The 17,993-nt window shown below is 42.3% G+C and overlaps 3 protein-coding genes across 3 annotated transcripts; 2 read left to right on the forward strand and 1 right to left on the reverse strand.

Moving 5' to 3' along the window:
* Positions 1-663: 663 nt before the first annotated feature.
* Positions 664-1,140, forward strand: CBG27701 (the record flags this gene model as incomplete). Its single annotated transcript, XM_045239630.1, has 3 exons — positions 664-723; positions 802-980; positions 1,029-1,140. The coding sequence occupies 3 exons, from the start codon at positions 664-666 to the stop codon at positions 1,138-1,140; spliced, it is 351 nt and encodes a 116-aa protein (XP_045099541.1).
* Positions 1,141-2,651: 1,511 nt separating this feature from the next.
* CBG27702 lies at positions 2,652-3,419 on the forward strand (the record flags this gene model as incomplete). Its single annotated transcript, XM_045239631.1, has 4 exons — positions 2,652-2,726; positions 2,774-2,938; positions 3,033-3,225; positions 3,274-3,419. The coding sequence occupies 4 exons, from the start codon at positions 2,652-2,654 to the stop codon at positions 3,417-3,419; spliced, it is 579 nt and encodes a 192-aa protein (XP_045099542.1).
* Positions 3,420-4,162: 743 nt separating this feature from the next.
* Positions 4,163-16,310, reverse strand: Cbr-pqn-65 (the record flags this gene model as incomplete). The annotated part of the gene is given in 15 exon segments (XM_045239632.1): positions 4,163-4,195; positions 4,833-5,098; positions 5,239-5,406; positions 5,457-6,119; positions 6,169-9,666; positions 9,725-10,618; positions 10,665-11,129; positions 11,694-11,975; positions 12,178-12,438; positions 13,342-13,518; positions 13,530-13,670; positions 14,025-14,063; positions 14,612-15,979; positions 16,054-16,143; positions 16,190-16,310. The coding sequence occupies 15 exon segments, from the start codon at positions 16,308-16,310 to the stop codon at positions 4,163-4,165; spliced, it is 8,466 nt and encodes a 2,821-aa protein (XP_045095433.1).
* Between the last annotated feature and the right edge of the window lie 1,683 nt (positions 16,311-17,993).

Genomic DNA, 17,993 nt, shown 5'->3' on the forward strand with positions numbered 1-17,993 from the left:
CGAAGAAGGCTTGAAAGATCCGATACCTCTCACTCATAATCGAGACGGTAACCAGCAAATGGAGTGCCGAGATTATCGCAGCGGCCATGATGTTATCATAGAACCAGAAGTGGGTTGGAATGAAAGCTACGAGCACTAGATAGTATATTGCGCTAAAAAGCTCAATCATGTGAGCCCGACGCCAAGCGCGATCGTCTGCATCAGACACCTGTGCAGACAATATTTTAAATTGATTTGATTCTGAAAGTAATACCTCTGGATTCTCGATTTGTGACTCCACTTTGGTAGCATCAGGTGGAGATTGGTCTTTCGCCTTATCCTCAGTCGTGGGCAACTCTGGTCAACATATACTTTTTTCATATTATGAACTGCTGTAGACGTGGTACACTTTCAGATCCCCGTCATCCCCTTTTCTCGTTGTCTTACAAATCAGTGCTCCCCATCATTAGCAGAAGCTTTCAAGCAGAAACCAAGTTTTTTAGAGCCGAGATAATTTTTACTTTCTCCTAGTAGTTATCAGAAACATATTATTATTCGAGCGTGATGATGTTTACTCGCGCCAGTCTCCGCACTATCACCAGATTTTTCTTCAGGATTCACTAGCTTTACTGGAGCTTTCCAACTTCTCTCCTAACAAAAAATCGATAACTCGTGTTTCAGGCAATGAACCCTGTACTACCAGAAATATCACTAGAGGGGCCAAAAGAGGAACCAATTTTGAATGTAAGTTTACTTTTCACCTCACTCAGCAATCGTCAATATGTTTGTTACTTAATGTGAACACCAGATCAATTGTTTCAGATCTTTCAAATTGCATTCAAATCCATTCTGATCCTCACCTTCCCTCATTTCATTTCATCAATCATCAGCTCTGATATAGACTGCGATTATCATTTCTACATATGTACCAGTGCATTGGAAAGTTTAACTGCTAAAAGCGAAGTGTTTGTCCCACTTCTGATAAATGAGATTATACATTGGTAAGAATAACATCAGGGTCTGAGAAAGTAAACGGGAGTATATTTTAGCGGAGTTGGTTCGTTTCACTATTTACTAGAAGTACAGAAACAACAAGAAAATGGATATGTTCACTCACTGGACCTACGCCGTCACCGCCAAAGACAAAGGCACTCTTGCTGAACTTTACAAAATTTCCAAAATAAGGAAACACACCATCGAAATGATGAAACAATATCCTAAATAATTAATATCTGCTGATTTTATTCTCATTTTTGTATTTTTGAAACCCACAGTTCATATTTGTCAACCAGTTAATTGCATCCTATTTTTCAAAACTACATAAATATATATTTTTGAGTTCATTTCGATCCCTATTCATTTCCACTTTCAAGATCTTCGAAGACGTCACAGTTGTTATTCGATTTCGAGAAGAAGAAGTCAGATGAATTCCACCGAAGCAGATAGATTATCTCGTGCCTTCTCTCGTTTTTGTACTCTGAAAATGTACTCGTTTCGCTTCGGTTGATAAGAGAGTCGACAACAAATATCTTGTGATTATTTTTCTTCCTTTCACGTACTCACATCTACGCTTCTGATTTCCATCTCAACGTTGAGAAAAATTAAGTGGTTGTGGTTCTCCATTAATGAAAAAAAAGAAGGGAAGGGAATAGTGTAAGAGGAAATAATTAGAAGGGTCTGAAAATTTTCAAAATGCTGGACATCTTGGCCCGAGATTGAACATATTGAGGTCGAAGGAATGTAATTAATTGAGCAGTGCGAAACAAGATCTAGCTTTTTTTTAGACCAGCTTTCTTACTTATTTTAAACCTCTTCTTACAATAAACCTCAACTTCTCATTGGAACCAACTTTTGACAAACTAGCAAGGCTCGAATTTTCAACTTCCGAGCAAACACTGGTCATGTTCCGATATACTACCGTAGTTAGGCAACTTCTTACAAAACCCTTACTAAACATCTTTCACAAGCTAAAGCATCCTGAAAAAAGTTACAAGACTGCCGACGAGTATTCCCATCTTTCACTTGGTCTGTTTTCGAAGTCGTTTTTTAGTTTGCACCATTGATGCTTGAAAGTTGGTCCAGGGATGTTCAAAGACTATGGGTGTTAGAAAAAGAGAGCATTTTTTTAGAATTTCGGAATCCCGGAATATTCCAATTCTGAAATTTTCGAAATTCGGAATGTCAGAAAATGTTTTAAAATCTCATTTTGAAATTTCCAGTCGAAATCGGCTTGAAACTCGCAAGGAAACTTGTTGCGTTTCTTTATAAGCTCCAATTCCGAAAAATAAATTGGAAACGTTTTTACTGTAACATACCTAATCGAGACGAAGCAGACTATCAGGATCCAAAATACTTTAGAAAAAAAATCCTCTGCCAAAATTCTCATTTTCTCATGAATTTGTTTTTTGTTACATGTTTTTTCCATTAATTCCTAATATATATTTTCTTTCTCCCGATTTGAAGGAATTCGCTCAAAACGTCACGTTTGTTATCCAAAACTAACAAATCACACGAATGTCACTGAACCGTAATGATATATATCTCGTCTTTTTTTTCTCACGTTTCAGAGCTAACACGCCTACAAGAAATATTTGAAACAACCACACCCACTTTTTCGTATCCTCACATTCATATCGTTTTCATTAAGCAGTTTTTCTTATCCGTTTTCAGCGATGGATGCACCGGTGAAGGATCCCTCTCCAACGAAAACGGTCAATACAGCAAAGGCAAGGATGCGAACTCAATTGGTACTGTTTTCTCATATTCAGAATAGATCCATCAATTATATTTATAGGTGTTAGAACAAGAGAAATCAAATTGGCGCCAACTGTACATGTGGGAGATTTCAGCGCTTGTTTTCTTCGTGATGCTTGCATACCATGTCCCGCAAAGCCATCCAAATATGGAGATCCAAATCAAATTCTCCACAGTTGTGTCACTGGCAAGTCTTGCAACTAACGTATGGATAATGGAGGGGAAATACCAAGTTTATCAATGTCGCTTTTCGGTATCTATTTAGTTTTCAAAAACAATAACAACTTTCTTTATTTGAGATCTTCCAACTCTTCCTCAAATCCTACTCTCTCGCATCGCTCCCAGTCTTCTTCTCGTCAATCACAATGCTCAAAGGTCCGCAATGCGACAGTTATTACTACTTGTGTGTTCATGGAATCTATGACGACCTTCTCTTGACCAAGCTGATCAGCGGGTTGTTGATTGTGATAATGACATTCGGATTGATTGTTGGTTAGTTCGTCTATACATTGACATTGTGTGAATATTTTTGAATTTCAGTGGAAGGAATGCGATACTACACCCTACAAAAGGTCATTAAGCTCTCGAGAAAGCTTGACAGTTCCCGCGCTAAGGTTATCCTCGCAATTCCAGCAGTCAAGTGGGGCAACGAGAAGGACACAGCGGATATTGTCTTCGAAGCCTAATTGGAATTTTTGTCGATAAATTTTTTCTCCCTCAGATAATTAAATGTTTCGTACCCCCATTTTTATTTGAATCGCGTCGATGTGAATAAACCGTATATATTTTTTGTCTAAAGTTCTGAAAAATGAAAGTCTAGACACAGAAAGATATACTTTCTCTGATTGAGAGAATCCATGCTAAGAAGAAAAAGTCAACATTTTATTAAAGAGAGCACATGATCAGAAAAGGCTGACTGTCAGTTGGAGATGAAAAAATTTGGCAGCGTTATAAGAAAAAATTGCGAGGCGATGGTGATTTTAAAACTTGAAGCAAGATTGAGAAATGGCGTTCAAAGAACTCAGTTTGACACGAATTGATATATACGTATGGATAGGTCGAATGAAACGTGGTAAAACGGGAATTTTTTTGGTTTTTCTTGAAACCGTCTTGTTTGGAACAATTGAAGATCGAAATGGGACAAATGAATAGAGAAGACCGAGAAACAATTAAAAACACTAGATTCGACTATCTGCTTAATACGTCTTCTACACGTAGCACTGATTAAGTATAAAACAAAAGTGATTAAATGGGTGATTAAATATCATAAAAGAAATTGCAAATTCAGTTAAGATTCTGATATTTCAATTGAATAGATAGTTGGAACAATCATCAAAGCAGAATAATCTTTGTTTTGAGCAAATTGCAGCATTTCAGGGTAGTGCGGGCGATAGAAGAGAGCTTGATGGATGTCGATGACATCTGTTTATTAGATGGTTGGAACCCATTCCGCAGACTCCCACTGAAAAATCGAAAATTTTTTTGTAATTATCTGACTTGCCAGGCAGAATTCAGAACTTTCTTAAGCCAAGTAACATTTTCTTCCCTCCGACTTTTCATCTAATTTTTGAAATTAAATTTAAAAAATCAGAACAGTTATTTTTGATGAAGCGCTCAGAATAAAAAACTAGAAACTCTAGAATTCTCAAAAAGCACATCTGGTCATGCCAAGAAGTTTAAAAATGATAGGTTTTCGATTGGTAGGTTTTATTTGAATATAATGGTTATCACTATCACTAGAAAACGCCGATAAGTATTCAGTTCAAGAACTTTTCAAGCTCTCATTATCTGGTTTCCAAGATGAATTCGGTCACCCTTTTTCTATTATAATTAAAGCCCACCTCTAACAAAACCCATCCTGAGAAGGTCGTTGAGAAATTAAAGTCCATGGACATCTATTCGAGAAAATACGGTACCTAGCTTTTGAATCTAAGGCACAAAACTAAACTATTTGAAGAATATCATGCACCTGCCACCTCTTGCTTTTAGAGAGCGATGTTTCATTTCAACTGGTTTTCGAAAATTCTAGAAAAAAGATTTGCACCCGTGCGTATGACGAAGGAATTATCTAGTTCTAATCACAATCACGCGTAACTTACGGAGAACGAAGTTGATGCAGATGCACCGAAATCAGAAGTGGAGTCACCACCAAAAAGATCCGGCGACGCACTTCTATCAGAAGAATTGCCGCTTTGCTTCTCAGGCGTCTCAAACAGATCATCAAATGCATCTTCAAACGGCACAGCGAGTGACAAACGATTATCGTTCATTAATTGAGCAGACGAAGGGCGTTCGAGCAAGAACCCATCATCTTCTATCACAGAAGACAACAACGGATCATCACGAGAGAACGGCGAATGAACCGCTGGAATTTGATTATATGTCTATTTATTGATAAAACTTAGCTAATTAGTGAGCAACACAAAACACAATCACGGTTACAAACTACAAATATATTAAAAAATTAGAATCGAATGTTATCATAATCAATCATTCCGTACTGACTGCTGAACAAGTAGTTGTTTTCGAATCCCATGTCCATGAGTCCGTGACTTGGGGGCTGAATTAACACATCCGTCGATGGTTTCGGATTCACATCATCGTGAATCGTGACCACTGGGACGTATTGAGCTTCACCTTCAACAGAAATTACAAGTTGTTCTTGGACTGTTTCTGAAAATTGAAAGTTTTAGGAATTGTTTTATAAGAAAATGATTGTTTACCATTATCAGGCTCGTCTGAATAACCCAAAATAGGTTCTTCTTTCATTGGACGTTCAACGATTGGAAGGTATGGATCGTTCTCAGACATCATATATTGGAACGGGTCCTCTGCAATTTCCTCAAAGTCCTGTGGGGAAATTGATGATGATTGTTTGGATTCTGACACTGTATGAGTAATGGAGGCAAGTGAATGGAAGGCTGGTTCCTGGTTTTCGGAATTCATTGGAGTGGTTGCCGGTGTTTGAGCCAATAAGCTTTCCTGAGATGAGGGAGTGGCAGGTGTCATCAACTGAGAAGAACTGGTTGTCGATGAGATCATCAAAAGATTTCCGGTAGTAATTGAGATTGGATTAATCAAGAGATCGTTTTCTTTGGATTTAAAGTCGGTCATGATTGTGTGAACCAATACGGCGGCTTTATCTGCATTATCCTTTGCTTCCGAACTTTTCGTCGCTGCCGATTGATTGATCGGTTCGGTTTTCTTGGGTGCAGCAGGTTTCCTGGGTGCTGCCGGCTTTTTGGCAGCTGCCTGTTTCTTCAGAGCGTTCGCTTTTTTCTGCTCATCAGTTTTCTTTACACGTTTGATTGGTTTCGTTTGATCCGTTTTTCCGATTCTCACGGAGTGCAAACGTTTGCGAAGGCGTCCATGAAGTGCAGATTCCACTGAAAATAATGAAGATTGCATTCAATTAATAGTTTCGTAACGACTTACGCGATGGATCCGCAATTATATCATCCACATTAAGTTCGGCAGGGCAGGGATGCATGTTCATTTCGAGCTCCATTTCAAGTAGAAACTCAAAATAGTCCTGTTCGGTGACTGGTTGATCTTCTTCTTCATCAAAAATCTCTTCTACAGTCAACCGAGGCCATGCAGCGACTTCAGCTACAGTCTCCCGAATGTGCTTCCAACGGACCGTATTAGAAACAACGGGTTCACCATTTTCGTCCAATTGTGGCGGTTTCGTTGCTCGATGACTCTTCTTTTTGGCAGATTTTGATGATTTGGCAGTTGGTTGAGTTGGAGAAGACACATCTGCTGGTTGATTCAATACTGATGCTCCGTTGGTTGGAGCGACCCGAACGACACCGTTGAATCCCTGCTCAGGTTGTTGCTGGTTTTGTGACTGAAAAAACTGCTGCTCCTGGTTGATCTGCCTCATTGACATCTGCTGTTGATCCTGAATTTGCATTCCACTTCGGGAATCATTCGGCTGCTGCGACATCTGCATTTGAGCTTGAGGATCACGAAGTGGCTGCTGGTTCTGCATTTTCATCTGTGGATGGTAATCATTTGGCTGCATTTGTTGTTGGTACTGCATTTCCATTTCAGCACGGGGAGCATGTTTTTGGAGCAAGTCACAAAGCTTTGAATACTCAAGTTCTGATGTTGACTGGTTGCGCGGGAGCGGTGCGGTGGTGACTGTGCTCAGGCCTTGCTGATAGATTTGCTGTTGATTTCCCGATGGGGAGTACTGTAGAGTTTGCTCGTTGTTAGGTCCATTCTTCTTCTTTGGTGGAGCTCGTTTCTTTTTGGGAGGTGGAACTGCCTGCGGAACTGCTTGTGGAGCTGCCACTGGAGGCTGAGACATCTGCGCAGCTGTAACATCATTGGCTCTTTCCACGAAAGCTTTGGTTCCCATGAATAGTTCTCTCTGCGCTGGATCCATCCCTTCCAACTGTGGATTTCTCATGCTTGCAGAATTTCCTTGGCCGGCTGGTGGTGACGGATGGCGGTACTCCACACGACTTAACTGAGTATCTACGTATTGAACATGAGCATTCATTTGGAGCGGGAGAGGCATTGTATGTTGGCCAGAATCCTTATTTTTCTTGGATCTTGACTTCGGAGCTGGCTTCTGGAGTTGCGTCTGTGCCTGCTGCTGCATCTGCATCTGCGACTGCATCTGTACCTGTTGTTGCATCTGGGACGGCTGCGACATCTGTGCCTGTGGCTGCATCTGTGCCTGTGGCTGCATCTGAGCCTGTGGCTGCATCTGCACCTGTTGCTGCTGCTGGTTAGGTTGATGAGTCGTGTATGGTTGATAGGCAGATAACTGATACATTGGCGGACGTTGTCCCGTCGGTTGCTTTCTGCTCCTTAGAGGTTTTGGCTTATGCTGCGGCTGTTGCTGAGTGGCTTGCTGACTCTCTGATGAGAATCCTTGCTGATTACTCGTCTGATGCTGTTGAGCCGAGTGCTGCTGCATTTGATGGTGCTGCTGGTTTGATGATCCACTCTGTTGCGAAGACTGCGTTTGCATTGGATTGTGAAGCTTTGGGGATAGCATCATTGGTTGGGCGGGTTGTTGTGGCATTGGAGACTGAGGCATGGATCCGCGGCGATTTTGAACCTGATATTGTTGCCCTGGTTGCTGCTGAGCCATTGGCGACTGATGCATGGATCCCTGCCGATTCATCTGTTGGTGATTCTGCAAATGTTGCTGCTGGTTTGCCGGCGTTTGATGCTGCTGCGTTTCTCCGGATCCGTGTTGATTCACAGTCAGTGGAGTCGGCTGGCGATTGCTCATTGGCGAATGATACTGCACTGGAGAATCCATCCGATGTGGACTCTGATGAGGTGGCAGCTGCACAGTCATTTGTTGGTTCACTGGCTGCTGAGTTTCTCGCTGCTGCATCTGAACAGATCCTTGGCGAGATATCGGAGATCCAGAGTTGTGTTGCATTTGCACGGACCCTGGTCGTGAAGACCAAGACTCATTTCGCTGCAATTGGACAGATCCTCTGTGATTCTGCTGTTGCTGATGCGCCGCCGGTGTTTCTTGCTGCTGTCGCATTTGAACGGATCTTGGCTGACTCATCTGCTGTCCCACTGGAGAATGGCTCTGCACTGGAGATTCCATCGGATACTGATTCTGATGCGAAGGCAATTGAACAGAGATTTGTTGATTCGTAGGCTGCTGAGACTGAGCTTGGTGGCGCTGTACCTGACCGGATTCTTGTTGATTCATGGGAGTCTGTCCAGATTGCTCCAGTTGATGCTGGTTGTGGTTCATCGAACTTTGACGTGGCACCTGAGACTCGTGATGTTGCTGCATGTAAACAGATCCTTGGCGAGACATTTGCCCTGATCCTGGCCGACTCATCGACTGTTGAATCTGATCCTGATGCTTCATCGGAGAATCATACTGCATAGGAGATTCCATTGGAAGTTGAGTTGGACGCTGTGGAACCTGCACCGAGATTTGGTCGTTCGTTGGCTGCTGAGCATGCTGTTGCATCTGGCGCGGTTCTTGATGATCGGCATGGTTTCTTTGCATCGGTACCTGATGTTGTGCATTCATCTCTTGCTGATACTGCTGAGAAGGATGCATCGGCTGGTGCGGCTGCTGATTTGAAGGCTGCTGCATTTCCATACGTCTCTGATCACTTGCTGATGGTCCCATGTGATACTGTTCCAACTGCTGCTGTTGCTTTGATCCCCGTTGGTTAACGGATTTCTTTTGGCTCCGGTTCTGTTGACCTTGGAACTGCTGCGGCTGCATCAATATTTTCCCATTCACCAACTGCTGACTATTTTGGTGCTGCATCAACGTGCCACGCTCTTGCTCTTGCTGATAATTCTGCAAAGACAGTTCCATGTCAATTTGCATTTTGAGCTGCTGTACCGTTTGCGTTGGTGCCGCATGTTGAGGACCTCCGACAATCCTTGAGCTTTGCACTGTGTATGCTTCAGTCACCGTGTACTGCTGTCTTTGCTGTTGTTGCTGCATTTGATTCTGCTGGTAACTCTGCATCTGTTGTTGCTTCAGCGCATTTTCCCTTTGCAACTTGGCCATATTAATTTCGTCACGTTGTCTTGCAATTTGAGCAGCTTTCTCCCTTTGTTCCTTAGTTGGATTTTTTTGCCGGGTGGCTTTTTGCTTTTTCTTAGTATCTCCAATAAGTGCCGACAGGTGTTCCTCATGCTTGCGTGTTGCTATATTGAGCTGGTTTCTAACATGTGAAACATTGTCGATATGCCAACTGCTTGTCTCATGCTGTTGTTGGAGCGATATATTTCCATCGTTTTTGAGTGGAATAGCGTTACCGGCAGCTACGACAGTATTAATGGATACCGGGAAAGCCTGGTCACTATTGTGTGGATACAGTTGACCGCCATCTTCATTTCGCGCCCTTTCCTCCGCCAGTTTCATCTGCACCAATTCTCCAACAGTTTCCGGCTGTCTTTGACTTTGTGTTGGCTTTGCTGAAAATGGAAAAAAATTAATTGATCGATTTTCTTCAGGAAATTTTAATTAACAAACCTGGTGGAACTGGTGGATTCATGTCGTTTGTTGTGATGCGTCTTCTCTTTGGTGGTGGTGGACGCGGTGGTGGCTGCATCTTCACTGGCGACTGTTGACTTGAACCTTCCTCATTAGTTTTGCTAAGAATGGCAAGAAGATTAGGAAAACTGAGATCGGACTGGGATTTCCTAGAATTATATTTCTCCGACGTCTCATGAGGAAGATAATGCACTGAATAAAGTGACTGATTGTCGGATTTCTGCAGGCTCTCTCCAAATTTTTGGTTTGCCGGTACCATCGGATCGGAAGTGATGTTTTGTGCGGGCACAGCGGCAGGAACAGTTTCCTCTGTCATTCTTCTGTTTCCATTCCAACGATTTCTGACAGAAATGCTTTTAGCCGTGTTTTCTCCAACAATTTGAGGGTTGGCAGCTTCTGACATCATTCGTTTGTTGGTAACTGATTGATTCCCATCGGCTTGGATGTACTGTACACTGGCATAAGATTGAGCAGTTTCAGAGGACGGAGTTTGAACAACTCTATATGATTTGATGACGGTCTCGCCCGGACGTTGAACGAGTGGAGACTTGCCAACTGGTGTATTCGGTTGTATGGCTCCCTCTGGAACAGCTGGAGATCCTTTACCACTGCTGATTATCATACAATCACTAGGAGTAGTGGCAGCTGATATCTGAGATTGGGACCGAGGTTCCGATTCATTTGATACACTATTTCTAATTCCTTGAGCGACGAATGGAGTGAACTGATTCTGATCCTGTTGCGGCACCGATTGAGGCGTCTGAGGATGCTCGTGGAATGCATTCTGTTGACTATGACCGTTGCTTTGCGAGAACTGGCTACTATTATTTGAAACCGACATTGCATTATACTGTGATCCATTGGAGTGTTGAGCTGAATTGACAAACAAATCATGATTTCGATAATTCTTGAAACTTACAGATCGGAGTTTGTGGCATACTAGAATACTGTGAGTTTGGCGCGTGAGAATCACGAGATGTACACGAAATATGACTTTCGACCGAGAGTGGAGGGAAGTCAGTTGGTGGGAATGGGTTGTTTGGCGACGTGTCGTATCCCGACGACGAAGAAGAGCCACCAGTGTATACGGCAGCTTGCTGATACTCATTGTTCCCATACTGATTGTTATGGTTGTGTTGGCTCATTTGACTGACACGGATAGAAGCTGGTCCATACTCCGAATCGCCACTGTGCCGATAACCAGTAGACATGCTCTGTTGGTATCCATTTTGCAAATATCCCGAGCTTCCAACACCGTTCTGAGCATATTCGAAATGGTTCATTCCATTTTGTTGATATCCGCCGTTTGCATGTTGTTGTCCAGCATTCGGAAATTCGTAGGAATACATTGAGGATGACGAATTAGACAATGGTCCACCGTTCACTGAAAGAAATTGTGATTTTAGAAATGCGATCGGTGTTTTGAAGACAAAACTGAACTCGAGAAGAAAGAGCGCGTTCTTAACATCTATAAGATTGCTTTTCTTAACTGTATTTCTAAATTCTAGCAAGTTTTAGGTGACCTTGTAAGTTAGATCATACTGTAGAAACTTATTTTGGATTCCTATCATATTTAGACTAGTTAAAGGCGGCTAGTTGCCTAAGACCGACCTTTAAGACTTAACTGATAAGAACGTCAGTTTGTATAGATAGTCAGTTTGAGTGCGGTCTCTGTTAGATTCTCCTATTACCCGTTAGATTAAACTATTCGAAAATGGTTCAAATTTCTATAGAAACGTTGTTATTCTGATTTTCACCATCAATCATTTTCAACAAAATTTTCCGCAACTCTATGCTCGTGATTTTTATTTCTTTTACTATCATATCTGAGCAAACAGCGCACATTATCATAAACGAGCACCTATCAATTTGTACCGACCCTCGACAGGCACCATATAATAGTCAACAACTACAATATCTTTGTCATGTGCCTTCATTTACAACGTACCGTCTGAATATCTATAGCCATTCATAGCATTGTTATGAATCGGTCCACCACCATTCTGCTGCTGAGGCAGTTGTTGATGTTGTTGAGCCGGATGACTGTGAGGATTTGTAAGTGGAGGCAGAAGATTAGTGACGGAAGGTAATGGCTGGTACTTAGCAGGAGCGACCGGTGGCAATGGCTGATACATGACCATGTCAGGGTACACTGGTTCCATCTGCATCGCTTGCTCTTCTGGTGGCACAACCGCTTGCTTCTTTTTCGGCACTGCCTTCTTTCTCTTTGCTGCAAAACGACCTAATTTGTTGAGATTGAAAAGATTCCGAAAATGAGCTCGGGCTCCAGTAAAATGAAAAGGAATGGCACCGATTTGGATGGATAATGATGCCTTATAAAAGAGGAAAAAAGTCATAAAACTAGGCATGCACGACCGATTATGTCATGTATAGTCATAAATGTCCGACTATTCCTAAATTGAACCACTTACTTTTTTCTTCAGTCGACAACCCTTCTGCAGCGCTAAGCTCCGCTTTCGTTGGCCTCTTGCGCTTTGGTGCTGTTTTCTTCGGTGGTTCGAGTGGAGCAGCTGATGCAAGAGCGACTTCTAGTGTTGGCTCTATCGGCTGTGATAATGGCACCAATGGCGCTGGTGGCGCTGGCAACTGATCTGAAATGGGCAAGTGTTGCTCGAAGAAGGGTGAATTGAAATTGTGGTGATCCGGGATGTCTGTGCAGTTATGGGGATTTCCTAAGGTCATCATTAATTTAACTTCAATCATGAACTCTGGGCGTCACTCAGTATCTCAATCCCCGATTCAAATTTTTATCTAACCTGTCCGATCTGAGTTTTACCCTGAAACTACATACGGAAACTTGGTCACCGAGACTCATCTTGAATCCCTCTTGAGCTTTAATCCTAGATGGGAACTCAAGGCAAACCTTCAGACTCCGAGCTTCGATTAAAAATCCAGAATTTGGGATAAGAACTCAGTGCTCATTAAAGAAAGTACATCATGTCCCGCTTTTCCTCTGAATCCACACGAAAAAGTAAGAACTCACTTTGAGAAATTAGAACTCACTGGAGAAGCTCTGAATACTCACGTTTTTTTGAAATTTAGTACTCATTCTATAAATAAACCGAAGGCGGTTCGTTTTATGAGTTCAGAACCCTTTCAAGAAAATCAGAATCTTCTATTTGAGCTTCCGGTTTAATTCATCTAGAAAATGAAGATTTCCTCGAGACGCCGGGGATTTACTTTAGAGTCGCAGATACAGTATCCAATACTCAGTAGAAAGTGTAAAACACAGGAGCCAATCTATACACTCACTAGCATTCAATCTATGAATTCATGGTTTCCGAGAATTCATTTGCGAGTTCTCCCGAACTCTCGAACAACAAATTCTCGGAAACTGAATGTTTTCCGCCGCCGCGAGAACAAATCTAATCTTGATTATATCAGACTTCGAATGGAGCTAGTCAACTCCTTTTCAATCTCCTGCTCGACGACTACAAAGCCATTTTCTATCCACCTGCCTACTCTACTCGCTACCCTGGATTATACTATTTTGGAGAGCTATACAACACGCAGGCCACCATGCGCATATCGATCTGGCAATGCTCCGCTCGTTGCTACCAAGCCCCCCTTCGTACCTGTTATGGGACTCTGCCCGTCTGTGTGATTATGTCCGTTGTGGTGGAAGACGTGTCCATCTGTAGGTCCAACAACAGCATGCTCGTTGGGTCCTCCTCCCGATGCGTTTCCATTTGTCATGTCCATTCCCTCGTATAAAGCTGGAATTTGGTAATCGTTTGATGGTCGTATGGCGTCTGAAACTCACATTTCTGAACCTGTAGTTGTTCAACAATGGCTCCTGCCGGTTTTTCCTGGATTGCTTGTCCAAGGGGCATATCAAGTCGGATGATACTCCGATTTGATTCTGTCCCCTTCACCGGATATGAGTCCGTATGAAGTTTGTCTACTGAAAATAGAAGATATTGAACGGTCATAGGCTAAGGAATCCCGGAAAAAAAATGAACGGAAAGCGTCATGCAAGGCTTCTATACTAATCGACTCTTATCGCAGTTGAAATGTCTAGAGCAACGGTTAATACAACTATTATTCAAATCTGCCAACGAGCGCGCGCGAGGCAAACCGGCGACACCAAAAATCGATAGGTGCCAACGAACGGTTTTATTGCCAACCGAACACGGCAAAATAATATTGGATCTCATATATCTCAAGACGTCGTTTTGACGGGAAGAGAAAAAAGAACCGTAATTCAACGAAAAATTGGAACAAAAAAGCGAAAAAGAGAAATCATGAAAGAGAGAGCGTTCGGAGAAAGTGAACGCGTCTAATTTGAACAGGCACCCTCGAGTCGTCGCGAGGGGGGAAGGAGGCCGACCGCGACGCAGAACGCAACGCACGCGGGGGAAAAGGAGGCGGGGCGTTGTGGGGGGGAGGACGGGGTTGCCCCCTCTCTATGGTCCCCTCTTCAAATCGCGCGGGGAGACGCAACGCGACCGCATCGCACTACGATTTATCATATACAGAGCAGATTTACATAAATGCAGGCGACGCGGAAAATTGATACATAACCCTCCGTGGACTAATTGGGGGCTTATACTAAAGGGAAGAAGGCTGGTAGAGTATTATTAATATATATGCGACGGGGTTAAAAAGAGGAATTGGGTTCTGAGAATACCCATTTTTGTAATTAAATCGGGTAAGTTTTTTTAAAGAAAAAAATATATAAACGAGACAAAAAGCAACCATCATGCGAAATTAATCAGAACAAAAGCTACTTCTCGCGTGGAAAAAAAGCAATTGATCACACGGAAAAAAAACAGAGAAATACACCATTCCACACTAAACGTTTCAAAATTATGAAAATATTTCAATTTCTACCGATGAACTAACACAAATAGGGATCCACATTGGATTTGAGAACCAAATTCAATGGCTTCTTCTCATGGGATTCTGCTTCATCGAGAAAATTAGAAGGTGTGGACATGGACCGATTGTTTTTGACTATTGGCTTCTCTTCTCGCTGAGCTGATGGTCCTGCTACTATCGCTGACGGACCGGTTGGTGGAGTTTTCCCGGTGAAAAAGTAATTGGGGACAATCTTAGAAGTGCGGTTCGGCCTTAAACGCGGTTTTCGTTTGGGCTTCGACTTAGCTGGCGGATCAGTCAATTTTTTTCTCAACGCTTCCTCCTCTTGTTTTTTGGCAAGCGCCAAAGGCACTCGAAGAAATGCGATTAGATCTTCGTCAAGTTTCGGCGGAGTACTCTTACTCCTTTGAACAGGTGACGATGGCGGAGATTGGTGACGCATTGGGGGTGCCGTCTGTTGTACAGGTCCTTCGACGACGACGACTGCCATCTGGTCGGGGTCATTTTTCTGCGGACCATCGAGACGAGGGGAGGCACCTGCTGTAGTCGTTTGTAGTGTGGAAAGGTCTTCGATGGCAGGGAGAGTGACAGGTGTATCGTTGTTATTGGTAGATGACTCCGACGGATTAGCACCCTCTTGCATCATAAGAACGTGTTTAGATTGACCTATGTGAGAAGTAAAAACGTAATTGTTTGCCAAATGGCTGTTGGAAGTTGTAGGGACCGGGCTGGGTGATGAAGATTGTTCCGAAGAGCTTGTTTCCAAAAATCGAGACATCCCAAAAGTGTTTCTTCTGACATACGGTCTCATAACGGGCAGTTTTGGTTTGTTAGGTTCGGTTCTGATCATCATTGGAGAGAATGTTGTCGCTCTTGGTCGGTATACGTAAGGTGCTGGGGTTGATGATCCGGAGACTGAGTTTTCATTTGTTCTAGCTGGGGGTTTCTGATTTTTACGTTTCCGTGAACTGTTTCTATTGGCTCGAGCCCTGTTTGAACTCTCAACAGTTGCAGATTGTTCCCTAATTGCAGTCTGAAGAGGGTCTATTTGCTTTTTGGAGAGATTATCCTGATACAGTTGCTGAATCCTCCCTTCATGGAACTGCTGAGAGTCTTTTTCCTTCTGATTCAGTCCCATTTCCGTCATATACATTTTCCACAACTGTTTCTCTGCATCTGTCCGGTCTTCCTCCTTCTTAAAAGTTATTTTTCCAAGATCATCCATCCGTTTCGCTTCCAAGTCTCTTAAGCAAAGCGAAGCCAATGCATCTTTTGTTGATTGATTGCTCGACACAACCACTGATTGTCCCGTTCGATCATTCCAAACACAAACTGCATTGTTTTGTATCAATTGAGCATTGATTGAGCTTCGTCTGCCTTCTTCAGTTGATGCTGAAACAATGAACAAGTTATTGATGAGGAAAACATGTCTCATAGTGATAAAAATATAAAATTCCACAACTTACAAAAAGATTCCGATCGTATACGCGGTGAATTGGCTTCTTCGACCTTCACACTGCTAAATTGAGATGATGGCGAGTGTCTTGAATTTCCATCTGCAACTTTTTATCTTCAGTTTTAATCAAAATTTGAAAAACTCACATTTTCCATCTTCCGAAGAGGTTTCCATCGGCTCAACCTTAATGCTCATCAGATTGACAGTATAGCCGGCTTCAGGAACACCTGAAACATGCTGGCAGTTAAGACTCAGCAAACAACTCATCATGATTCCTATCAGTTTCCTGAGACCCCTAGAGCTCAATTGTTATGAAACCGAGATTCTTTCACTAGAAGCTCCAGAGGTTTACAAATGTGTGAACACAAAAATGTGAACACAAATAAAAACGAGGCTCTTCTCTCTTCTGGAACTGAAAACTAAAATAAAAAGCACCACACGAACACAATGGAAATGATATGTTGGTTCGGTTTGCCAGCGAATTGACAGTTCGATTTGCCAACGAATGTTCTCATGATCATCATCATCATCGTTGCATACATTCTTCATTCGACACTCTCCCTTTTCTTTTTTCATATATACACCGACAGTAGCCTCCTGATGTCTTGGTTGTTCAATCGAACGAAAATGGTGGATCGAGATTTCGGGCGAAAAAACAAACGAATGCAAAAAAGGAACACAAAAGCAAAGGAAAGCCGACACGTGACAACGTGGATTTACCTTCAACCGGTTTTTCAGAAGAAACTGTTATGTCTGGATCGCTACTCATTTTAACAACGCTCGGCCCATTATCACTGGAAAGAATTTTGAAAGTTCACTAGTGAGAAACGATGAACAGCGGCGAAAAATGATGAGAACAAAAAGAGATGAGAGAAAATCAATAGAGTAACCAGTAAACATAGGGGATCGTATAAATATATTCAGTAGCAGTGGAGCACACTTTCTCATGACGTATGTGTGCGCAAAAAAATGGAGGGGATAGAAATAACGAGGAGGGATAGAGGCAGTTTTTTTTGGGCGAATGGGACTAAGATGAATCGGAACAGAGAAATGACGTGGACAAGTTTTCTTCTTTTTTCTTTTTCGTTTGACGCGTTTTGTTTTTTTTTCCGCTCATTATAAGGAAAGGTGAAGAATGAGAAAATACCTGTAGAATTGATGGGAGTGAGAATTAAAGACGAAGTTTGATAGGGAACAGGAAATATTTGAAACACATGTTACATGAACTTTTGGAGCAAAAAAATGTGATGTGGTGCTGGGAAACTGAACTTTTCAAAATGCAACCAAAACTCATTTTCCCTATTCACCAGCTCACATCAGTTTTCTTCACACCAATATTATTGTGATGTTGGGGAGAAATGGAAAATGGAGGAATACCAATTATAACGATGTGTCTTGTTTCTCTAGATGGGAGAGGAAATAGAAGAAGGCGGGGTGGGGAGATGGAATTGAAAATGTTTTTCATCAAGAGCAAGAGCGGAGAAAAATGGGGCAAAAAGAAGAAGAAAAAGAGGAAAAGATGGGCGTAGGAGCCTTGGTGTGAGAGCCTATTCGTATAGGGGGTAGCGGCGAGCATTGAAAAATAAAAGGGCGGGAGTAGAAGGAAGAAAAAACCGAGAGCATTGCAGAAAGAGAAGTTAGAATGAAAAAAACGATTTGGACCAAAAAATAATGCTCTTTTTCAATGTGAAGGGTTCGCTTTGACAGATGTCTCATTCGGCGGATTGGCAGTTACCATGGATGCGTGTTTGTCTCGGATCGAAAAGGGATGAGTCTCAGCATGACGAAGACATAAGACGATGTATCCAACGACGACGAAGAAAGAGGATGCAAAATTTACGATGTATATCTTCTTGACATGCTATATATGTACATCTAAATGCAGACGGGAGCTCCAGGTGAAAGATATATACGACTACTAAAAAAAGACAAGAAATAAAAAAGGATAGG

This window comes from Caenorhabditis briggsae (assembly GCF_000004555.2).
Source record: "Caenorhabditis briggsae complete genome, chrX, whole genome shotgun sequence".
NCBI classification, from domain to species: Eukaryota; Metazoa; Nematoda; class Chromadorea; order Rhabditida; family Rhabditidae; genus Caenorhabditis; species Caenorhabditis briggsae.